Below are 12,047 nucleotides of genomic sequence, written 5' to 3'. Positions count from 1 at the left end.
TCATTAAATCATCTACTTAATCAACTACTTGGTCAGGAGGAAGAACAAGGTCTGTTTATCATCTAAGGACTATAAATGTATCTAATACAAGGTTAATAATCTGGCAGTAATACAAAAGATTTCCAATGACACGTCCTTCCAAGAATAATTCAACTGCAGTACGAACAAACATAGGGTCAGAGCAGTCAGAATGAACAAAGAAATAATGACTTTTCTATTTTGCAGAGAATCTTATAATTAATTCTAATTACAGAGTCAAAAGTACTCAGCTCTTTGCCGATGAGAATTATAAGATGGCAGTAAAAATATAGGGATGAAACTATTGGATTTTACACAAAAAAATGACTGACAGAAAATTTGATTAATTTTAAAAAATGCCTTAATTACTGCATCTTGTCCATATATCCCTAGAAATGAGATGTTTTACCACTGAGGAAAAAATCAAACTCATTATTTGGGGACCTAAATATGTTGTTTTATCTTTGCTTTTAAGATGAATCTGAATTGAATGCTAAGCGCTAGTACTATAGATAAGAAATTTAGCCTCCAGTATTAACAACTTACAAATAAAGCAGTCCTACAGATTAGCACCCCGCAGTTTTAAATGTCTTGGGTACAATTATGAATGAACTTTCTGTCCTATGCCCCTGTTTGCTTGCATTTCCTTCGGTAAAAATCTACAAGCAGCAAGAGACTAATTAGGCAATACAATCAATTCCTTCCCCTCAATTATAGCTCTACATGATACATGTGATGGAGAAAAGTACAGAACACTTTTTCAAGATAACAAAGCAAAGTTCATTTAACTTCCGCAGCAAACTGCTAGAGTTTGAGAACTTTTCTTACTTATTCTTGCTAGTCTTAAAGATAGAAGCAAGTATGGAATTAGCAGACATCTAGATTAAAGACAGAAATACTATCAACTAGGGGATAATATACAGGGTTCTGCCTTCTCTAAATTTCTTTTATCTGTCATCTACTAGTATAACATTTTATGAACATTGATATGTATTTACATGTAATTATAATTAAATGTGTGAATACAAGCAATCAGCTATCCGGAATCTTTAAGCTTTGCTTATAAAGTGACCTTACATAAGGTTATAATTTCAGGGTTTAATTTTTCTTATATTCATGTGCCAACACATGTAATTATACAATGAACATGATGGCAAAATCTATCAATGAATCGACTCAAGAGTAATTTGAATAGCCCTTTGTAATTAATGTCTATAGAAATCAGGTTCAGATTGTGATTATGCAATAAGTTTTTGTTATGGGTGCATATTTCATCATGTAACATACAAGGCCATTGAAATTGCCTTAAAGGTAATACAAAGTTTTGGGAAATTTTGAAAATTGGGTGGATAGTGATTCTTTACAATTTTGATATATTTGGATGCCCCTGTGTATGTGTTATAAGCACTAGAAAATTTAGCTTCTAAAACACTTCTGCTTTCGAGAAAAATTGAATATAAAAATTTACCGGTGCTCCCGGTAAATTTTGATACTGATTTCAAAAAGCGCCTACAGCCGTACAATGGTAGCTGCGACCATGAAATTCTCAGAATATGTAGATGTGATATATAACTTCCAAACAAGAATAGCAAATTGGTCGATTTTAGTCAAGAAACATAGTTTTATAGCTTAATTAATATCTTGACCTTGAGAGGGAGCTATACAACAAAAAGAGTGTATTATTTACAATTGAATAACTTTAAACTCGATTTCAACCGCGACAACGATCACTGAATATCGAAGGATCGCATATGCTTCCAATATGTTCATTTGAACCAAATTCATGACCCCATACCAAAACTTTGTATTACCTTTAAGTTGAGTTTTAAGTGTTTGCAATCGTATTACTGAAAAAAGACTAGGAACTCAAAATATTTACTTCTACAATAAAACAATGAATGATATCATTTGCGCTGCATGGGGGGTCAGTCAAACACGATGGAGATGAACTTTCTGGCAACCCCGAGCCTTTCCTGAATGAATTCTGTCTTACGCCACAGCTAACCTTGGTGGACGGCAGGGGGTTGGAATTCATTAAAGATACACAGGAGCACCACATGTTGTTATTGACTTCCATCTACCTGCGGTCCACTTGCTATTCTACAAATGAAGGATCTCAATTAGGATCCAGGGGATATTTTCCGCAAAATGCAGAGGGAGTTATGACAAATGAAGCGAGCAAAAGAGAATAATTGCCCTTTTTGATTGGAGTGTTACAAGAAAGGAAGAGAGAAGAGCATTGAGAAGGATATTAGTGAGGGGGCAGTACACCAGTAGCCATGTGACCAAGCTGTGAGCGGAGGGAGGCCTGACATCATAAGAAATCTGTATTTTTCTCCATAGTAACAGGTCATAAGTCTGTCCAACATGCCCTTTCTTTCTCCGGAAATTGACAGTAAAAGGCACATTAGCAGTCTAAATGATATCTTATACTTTTCCTCTTTATCCCCTGTTCTTTTTCCCTCAACACTTTCATTCCTTTCCATCCCTTTCTTTCATTACAATTTCTCTCCTTCTTCTTTTAAAATTACAGAAGGTCCAACATTAAATGTTTTATAATGCCAATGAACATCCTTTTGAAATACATTTAAACCTACAAGCACCATTTTTCCTTATCCAAAATCTTCTTTGTGGAGGTAAATATACCAGTGCCCTGTCTTACAAAGAGTTGCGGTTTGCAGTCTCCTATCTCTTTTTTTATAGTTAGTTTTGATTGATGTCAGCTCTTTGTAAAACATGGCACAGATCTAATGCCCTTTTTGCTCAAAATGAGTTCAGTCAAAGTTGCAAGCCCCCTTTTCATGTGTCCGAATGAAAAAATGACTTTCTTTATAGGAACTGCAAAATGAGATAAAATCTCCATACTCTTAAAGACTATAACACCCTTGTTTCTTAATATCACATGTTATTTATCGGGTAAGTATTCTCTTTGGACTTACGCATATTAATTCAAAACTGCCATTAGACTGAAGTGTCTCCAGTCTTTCTAGTGACTTCACACTTTAATCAAAGCCTTCGCGAAGATTATAATTTCTCATCTTTCATCTCGAGGAAAAGAATGCGATCCGTTGAAAGAGCCGGGACAAGTGATTTCACAAGAGACATATTAACTACATCCAACTCATGAATTGTCAACATGTTGCAAACACCGCCTTTATTAAACCAAAATGTCCTGCTCTCAAAGTTTTTTAAGCCAGACTGAAATATATAAAAAAAAAGCCCCAAAATGTAAAATTTGTGAAAATGATTCGTTGTCAGGGAATAGGTATCAACAATTTTGAGATTTTATAGACGAAATTGTTTTTTGTCGGGTTGGGGTGGGGCAGAAGTTAAAGTTAAAAAACAAGGTCATTACATTAAGTTAACATGTAGCAGAATAAAATAAGTCTGTGTTCTACTTCAAAACATACAATGATCTGCTACAATTTTAGGGAGAAATGAATAATTAATTCTGAAATGGATCAGATTTTTCTATGAATGCCATTATTCAAAAACACAAAGAGAGGCAAAACTAGTTCAAGCCCTGAGTGGCATTCTGGGTAAGGTATATATGAAATTTAGTCGTGTTTTGGATGATGACAATGAATTGATATTAATAACTCAATTTTAAAAATTCATCATGCCCCCTAAATGGGTGGGGCATTTAATTCATTGCATCCCAAACCTGTTCCACACCTGCCCGTGTGAACACCCTGCAACTGCTCTGAACCAGGTACAGAAGGCCTTAATTTCTTCATTTTTCTCATAAAGCTGAAATCTATTTTTGAATTAATCTATTTTCAGTACACTCATCTGACGTGCTAGTAATATACTCTCTTTGTATTTTTTGTTTGTTTCTGCTTTGAAGTTTTGATGCAAACATTTATATATTTTGATATATTTTCCCCCATTGCAATGCTTTTCTTTACATGTTTTTGAATGTTTAAAAAGATATAATTGTCAATGTAAACTCGCATTTTTAGTCTTTGGACTTTTTGACGAGATTGAATAAAGCCTAATTTGAATTGAATTGAACATGTAAATACCATAAGAAATTTCAAGTGTCATATTTGTGGTCTTAAATCTTTATTTCAATGTAAATTTGGCTTGGAACAAATTGCATTGGGACATCCTCTTTGATGATGTTTGTACAGTATGTACACATATCTGTTTTAGAAAGAACTCAAGAGCCATTTTAGACCAAATTAATTGTACGACAGAAGGGCATTAAAGTCTGTGTTGAAGTATATAAGTATTAAAGCATCTTCTGGCTCCGATCGGACAATAATCATTCTTGGGCAGGGCTCACTGCCCATTATCTATAATATAATATACAAATAATACACATGTTTTATAACATGATTTTACTAATGACCGGTAATTAGAGTTGGATAATGACTGGTCATTATCCAAATTACGCATTAGGCAAAATAAATGCCTCGTCACGTGTACGCTTCAAACCAATCATTTTATTACGTTCCACGTCATCATCTTATAATGTTAACTAACCAATGTTTTCATTCCTATGAAGAACATCTTAGCAGCCATGTTATATGAGGACTGCTCTTGGAACACATAACTTTAAGTTCATAAAAAACAGAATTTTCAATGGGACATATCTAAAGCACCTTGATTACTGGACTTAACACTTATGCACAATGTGTGCACCATCTCCAATCCCTGAGGAAAGTTTCAATAAAATCTCCACTCATGCAAGCACGCCTATGGCAAATTTGCACTCTTATCTTTCTGCGAACCTCACAGGCCCCCGTACTCTCCTGGGTAAAGCATGGCTAATGCTGATAAATGTCTTGGCACTGGACCTCCGTGCCGCACCTGGGTGGCAAACTCGGACAGGCTGATCCATAATCAAGCGACAAATCCGCTAGACCATATATCCTTCCGATAGAAATTCAACTGCTTGTACAGACAAATGGTCTATTCAGACTTCACACTTTTTTGAGGGGTGGGAGGACTTTGAGTGAAAGTTAAAAGATGAGGACTATACATATTTAACTACGTTTATAGTCTGGACACAATTCATCTATCTTACAGTGTATATCACATTTGCAACTTCTTGGGGGTCCTAATCTAAACAGGAACTTAGAGCTGTGAAAAGAGGGATGTCCTGGGGCGTAGTTTAATAGAAGAAGGTGAGGGGTACGTCTTCAGTGAAAAATGGGGACGCTTTCGTGCGTTCATATGACAAGGAAAATGAAAGAACGACTAGGAATAAATGAGCTCTGACAGATCCAGGATCCAGGAATTCAAACATTTGTTACCCGAAGGAAGTTCATGTGTTAATCTTCAATCTCAACATTGGGGAGTAGAATGGCTATTATTTACAAGATAATGGAGAGCAGACCAGAGCTGAAGATGGCCGGAAGAGGGAGGTTATTTTCGAAACATGTGTGCTGGACATCGTGCCTCATCAATTTCCTTCTCTTTCATTTTTGTTGAAGAGACCTTTAATCACAGGGTCATGGAAACTGTGACCGTTTCCAAGGAGGAAACAAATTCTGCTGATTTATAAAAAAATCATATCATATATCACTGTGAGCAATGATAGAATTCAACGTAACTGTACAACAACTTTACAAGTTGCTTCATAGTATAAATGTTTCTACATTTTATGATTGACAAGTGTTATCTGGATTGTTGCATCAAGATTTTGATCGGCAATATCTTAAAAAGTACCGGTAATCAGTCATCCTTAATGAAATTTATGGGTGATAATTGTAGGAGTATTTCTTACACTTTGTGTGAATATCACAAAGGTTTAGGCTAAAACTGTAAAGTTATGCTTGTCTTTGTAAGACGTAGCATTTGTAAATGTTACAAAGATAGCGCGTTGAATAATTGTTGCCTACACCTTATATAGATAGTCCAAACACTGCATTACAAGAAACAAGGGTTGATCCGTGGGCAAGTCCAAGGTAATTTAGTGTTTATGTAACAAATAAATGTTGACGTTATCTTTTTTATAGTTATATGGGTCTGATCCCAGCTATTAATGCAGAGCTATCAATTTCTATCAAGGGTCAGCTACGTATCGGACAAAATAGCTTTGTCTTGACCATATGTGACTACTACAGTGTAAATATGATGTCTTAGTGCTTCATAATAATAATAGTGTTGTTTTTCACTCATGTCGGTCAGAATTGACACTTCTGGCGCTCCACGATTCATCCTCCTATTAAAGTCAGTACAAGAAGAATTGTCAGTTACCCCTTTGGTGAAAACAAGTGGAAATTTGCGTGCTTACAAGCTGATGTGGTTATTGGTGATAAGGCAAGTGTCAAAATGTATTAGGGACTTGAAGTGAGCCTCTGCTGGCCTGGCTAGTTGTCCTCCCCCTCTGCATAGCCGAGAGACCGGTGGAAAGTGCACCGATGGGTCCCAGAGAGGGGGGAAGCTGTCACTATCCTCAATTTCATCGCCCCCGTCGGTTGCCCCCACCCTTGACTTTTGCCGGAGATGTTGTTCAGGAGTTTAGCTAGTTTACGCATGCAGACTTATTTGGAAATCGGTCATCTAATCAAAAACAGAGACAACTGAAAAGAAATATTGATTTCTAGCATACTGAAAGTGTATTACTTGCTATAGAAATACCAACGTAAATCCCAAACTGAACCTATAATGTCACTAAAGATTCAATCAGTGATATTTTATTCATGGGTAAATTGTTTTCGGATGAACCTAAAACTGTAAAAGCTCCTGCTAACTTCATAACAAGCAGCACAAAAAACAGATCTTTGAGAAAATAAGAAAGTAAGGTTGTGAATAAAGAAGTTAGGGACTGTATAATGTCAAAATTTAAAAACAAAACAAAAACAACAAAGTCTTCTTCATGGCAGTAAGAAAATCCTAGTTTGGTTTCTAAAACTACTACAAGGGTGTGGGTTACTGGAAGGAGGGTTGTTTACCCAGTTTGGCAATGGAGGAGGGGGCTGTCATCATAAATATCTCTAAACTTTGTTTCAATCTTTGCTCAAACTTTTATCTCTTTCAAGGGATTGTCAGGAAAATCTAACCATGCAACCTGTCATTTTTGGCAACTCTAGGTGCTAAATTGTTATTTCATCAGATTCAGATCTTCTAAGAGACATTTACTATATGATCATCACAGAAATTATTGGATGCAAAATGAATCAAATGTTCAACAAAGGATATTTATTCCAAATGTTGGGTGGTCTTTCATTCATACCACTTTTAGCAAGATATTCAAGAATATGTCACAGGAGTTGAAACAAATGTCTACAAGAGTTACTAGGCTACATGAGTGGCCTACAAGTACAGAACTAGCTAGCCTATAAAAGAGGCTCACTTAAACATAACAGAAAGAGATATATCAATGAACCTTTCTAATCAAGTCACCAACAAGCCAATTTTCTGCTATTTTACACTAAAATCAATTATCGTCCGTCATTAGCCTATAAAACTAATCGGCACAAATATGTATTTGCTGACTAGCCAACATTTCCTAGATAAGGTTGCTGTACATCTGTAGGCTGGTCAGTATATACCGATTACATCCAGCTTTACATACACTTCGGCTCCATTATGAGTTATCCCACATCGTATCAAAACTTGGAAGCAAATTTCTCCTCCTCTTACTTCACCTAAACCTTTAATTATTCTATTAAACTCAAACATATGCAGTCTTGTAATCTAATCGCAAAGTATTTTTCCAAAGTGTTCTAATGCAATTACCTCCAATTAGATTACGCTGGACATCTAACCTTGAACATCTCAGAATGAATAACATAAACCAGGCGCCTTAATAAATGTTGACACTGGATGATCATTTCCTATTTGAGAAATGACCAACACACACATAGGCGCAACATCTGCACCCACTTATGGTGTTTAGCGACAAAAGCCAGGCCAGAAATCAGCCAAAGGTTGAGAAGAAGGAAAACAATTTGTTTACCGGATGAACAAGTCTTTGGAGTTTGAAGTTTATCAAAGAAAAATAGGGGGTATTGGGTTACACTGTGTGGAGCCAACATGAATCAGATTCTCGATAAGGCGGGTGATGAGTGAAAGGGGAAAAAAATGACTGTCATTCAAACATCAAGTTAGTTCGTTGCTCATCCAGGGTTCTACAGCCTGGCTGATGGCAGATCTGATTTTCAAGAGCATCTACGTGACTGACACACATGCAGATTGTGTCCTCAAAGAACCTTTTGCCCCCATTAACACGATGATGATGATACTGACACAGAAGGCTACAACATGCTTCACAGAGCAACGTAAGACTTTTTTCTTCTTCTTCTGTAAGTTGTTGGATATGAGTACATTTACTTTTGTATTATAATGAGCAGGTTAAACAAATCATGAAAGTGGTACCCAGGGGCCAGTTTCTCGAAACCATCTTAAGTCTAGATAACAGTTCTTGGAACGCTTGCTATAGAATTAGCGAACATTCAAGTGGGATGTCCACAAACTTTAATAGACCTATGCTGGTTTCAGGAAGAATCAGGATGGCCCTAGAAGTTTTTAGGTCATAGGTCAATTTGTTTCATTCTAATGGTTGCTATTTAAAAGTATTTTTGACAATAAGCAAGATCAATTCAATTCAACAGGGATGCCGGTAAGAATTAATCAGATGTCCTGAAAATCACCTAAAATTAGCTATTTTGTACACAAAAAAAGCCTAAACTATGGCCTGAAGATAAATTGCCAGGGCCTGAATTCAAGCTTTTGCCTGAAAACTGGCATCCCTGATTCAAATTTTCGGGAGTGTCTCAATTATAAAACCTTGGATAAGGTACTGCCTAGCATACTGCCAAGGTATTGCTTGATCTTAATATTTACTATGATAGAAGGCAGGCTTGTTAGTTGTTATATACCTGGGCCCTGTTGCATAAAACTTAGCATTGACAGTAACTTTGCCATCAATGGTACATGTAACCTGCATGGAAACCTTGATTTGATTGGATGTTGAGTGGTGTTGCCATGGTAGTTGATTTGATATTGATGGCAAAGTTACAATCAATGGTAAATGTTGTGCAACAGGACCCAGGCCTACATTGTTTTAAATAAATGAGCTTACCTCCCGAGAGGGGTATGTTGATTGGTGTTGTCAAGGCGATCGTTGAAGCATTTGATGGTGAAGATACACTGAGAGAATTCTGTGATATTCAGAGAAAAAAAGAGAAGAATTGTCATGAAATGAAAATGAAGATGATACTTCTAAAAAAAAAATGCCAGATCCTAAATCAATTATTTTCAGTTCACTTATGACTTAGTGTTAAATATATTTGGTGCTTTTGGTATGAAATGTGAGCGGGGTTTTTATTGGCTGTTGATCTGAGTGGTATATACATGTATATCCTAAATATGCACATAATAGTAAATTCATATTGCACAATTTCTATACAGATATACTCAAATGTGCAATACAATGTAACAAAAAGCAAAAAAAAAAAATATTATACAAACTTTCCATGACAAATACATTTTATGCCTATGGAAATGTACACAGAGATATGGAGGAATTGTTGCATAAGAACTCTTATTAAAGTGCAGTGAACAACTGGAAAATTTATTCACTCTTCCTGTTTACATAGCAGTCTTCCCTATTAATGACATAAGAATCAACCACTCTCTTGTATTGTGCAATACATCCCATTTGAAAGACGTAGTGTACAGATTCCTCGAAACATCTTCAAACATGGATGCAGCAGAGGTTGCAATTCTTGACCACTTGTCAATGCAACACACCGATATCAATCAATTACTTCCACAATTTCATCCCTATCATGGGTTCATAAACGGGGGTGATTTAATTAAAGGAAATCATGACTTAACAGGGATTTCTTGCTTGACCACACGGTTAATGGCAGATCTTGGCTTGGACTCGTTGGATTAAATTGTTATTAAAAGCTTTCATTTGGTCAGGAGGGAAATGGTCATAGGTTCATTACTTGTTATCTTCTTATGCTCTGGTGACCATTGTTCCATTTTTGTTTTTTGTTATTTGTTTGTTTGTTTTTTGTTACTGCTTTGATGTTTTAATGTAAACATTTATTTATTTTTAAAGATTTTTTCCCATCTGCTGTGTTTTTCTTTATGTTTCGGAATGCTTTTTTATATCATTGTATGTATGATGTAAACTCACATTTTTAGTCTTATAAAACCTAATTTGAATTGAATTGAATTTACTCTGTCCTAGGTATACGGCTAGGGTTACGGTTGTAATTGGTTTTGACGTTACAGATTTACAACTTTCAATAGTGATATTTTTTACCAAAATGATAATTTATCAGATTTATAAAATCTAATTCCATGCTCTGCAAGGTTAAATCAATTCTAAAAATGAAATACTTTTGTGACTATTAGTCTATAATGACCGGAATTCTTGTCTCCCTTGGAATGGCATTTCTCATTGAAAAAAGCCTTTGGGGAAACCTGTATATAAAGACCACCTGCCTATTAAGATTACGCTGTGTCTCCATTGAGAGGTATACAAGTTAGACTGTACATTAAATTTCCAATTTCTTCTTTTTTCTTCTAAACAATGGCGAGAAACAGCAGTAATAGACATGTTCCTCTCCTAAGAGAATTTCATCTGTCATCACACATGGACGTATGGTTATCTTTATTTTCAGACAAATGATTGTTGGCAGTGTTTCCCTTTCACAAAGCAGCCACTAATCCTTGCAAACCAATGAATGCCCTGAAACTATTCCTGAAAATGTTCCTCTATCCCTAACAAATCTCACATTTGACTTATACATCGTTCGTTGGCTTGTAAGCATGTATTCTTCAGGGCTTATTATGAACAGTGATATTTTATTGGTACAGCTTGATGTATTTCCTTTACAGAATTCAGCTGCTTGATGTGTTTTCCTATTCAATTTTTTTCTTCACTGGAGATAATCAGGTCTTTAAAGCCCCACTGCACTACTTGTAGCTACGTGCGCCCTCTATATAGCAAACAATGCCTAATCAGTGCCTGTTGGTCCCCCATGATCCCCCTTTTCTTATGTTAATTGAGAGCTGATTGGATGAGATAACCACCTGCCAGTGACCTTGCAGGGAGATCCAATCCCCCTGGCCAAACTAGTACAGACAGGCTTTAAGGGACTGGTTTCATCCAATGTAATTTTCTCATAACAAGGGAGCAATGGACTGGAATTTTACGAGTCAACTCAAATAACATTGTGAATACTATGTCTGAACAATAAACTATAAAAATAAAATTTCATGTGATTTCACTCAACTCCTTTCTTTACTCAATGTCCATTTACATTCAAGAGCTTCCTTCTGTTCAATTTCTCTTGTACATGTATCTTTTCAATTCAATAACCTTTGCAGAGCTTCTGACTTGATAATCGATGGTTTGAGCACAATATAAATGTCGAACAATTCCTATGCTTTATGTAATGTGACATTTAGCATTTAGCAACAACAGGAGAAGTGCTAGGGGCCTTTCCCTACGTGTTAGCTCAAATCTTCACGTTTTGGCCACTTCCCGACATCTTTCCCACCAATTTTGTTCCAACGCTTCCAAACTCTCATCAGTTTTGTTCTGGAAAGAATTCATGCTGATAAGGAGTCATATCTTATCCTGTTGCTCGGAGAGTTGTGTGGTTTGTGTCTATTTTAAGGATCATTATCTACCGTTATCATGTTTTTTGTACATCTCACCGCTGAATCTTGATGACATCATCATGAGACTGACACAATCGGCCATGCAAGCCATCTCTACTTTCTGACCCACAGGGCTTTCTGTTTGTCAACTTCGAAACAGATTTCTTTCTTGTGACCACGATTTTAGAAAGTACTATATTTGGATAAAGATAACCATCTTAGAAATAAACTAAATACTCTTGAATATCACATTTGTATGCAAACATGAAGCAGTAACAACAATATGACTCAAGATTAGTCTCTACTATCCTTGCCATCTTTACATTAACTTGTGGACTACTATACTTCTTTCATTCCCATAGATTTAATGAAGGAACAACCTGGTTCTCAGAGGCAATAGGTTAAAACTCTGAATTTTGTAGCTTTGTTTATCTTTGTCTGTTACTAAG

The 12,047-nt window shown here is 36.0% G+C and overlaps 1 protein-coding gene across 2 annotated transcripts in view; it reads right to left on the bottom strand.

The window, feature by feature from the left end:
- Window positions 1–12,047, bottom strand: part of LOC575835 (E3 ubiquitin-protein ligase TRAF7) — an 81,006-nt gene that overhangs the window by 48,129 nt on the left and 20,830 nt on the right. For both annotated transcript variants that reach the window (XM_011683493.2, XM_011683495.2), the window contains exon 3: window positions 9,056–9,134. In XM_011683493.2, coding sequence (XP_011681795.1) covers window positions 9,056–9,134 — 79 coding nt within the window. The remainder of the gene's footprint in view (window positions 1–9,055; window positions 9,135–12,047) is intronic.

Source organism: Strongylocentrotus purpuratus, unplaced genomic scaffold, assembly GCF_000002235.5.
Source record: "Strongylocentrotus purpuratus isolate Spur 01 unplaced genomic scaffold, Spur_5.0 spur5_scaffold_14, whole genome shotgun sequence".
NCBI classification, from domain to species: Eukaryota; Metazoa; Echinodermata; class Echinoidea; order Camarodonta; family Strongylocentrotidae; genus Strongylocentrotus; species Strongylocentrotus purpuratus.
The sequence above is the reverse complement of the archived record's forward strand: the minus strand, read 5'-3'. Positions and strand labels throughout refer to the sequence as shown.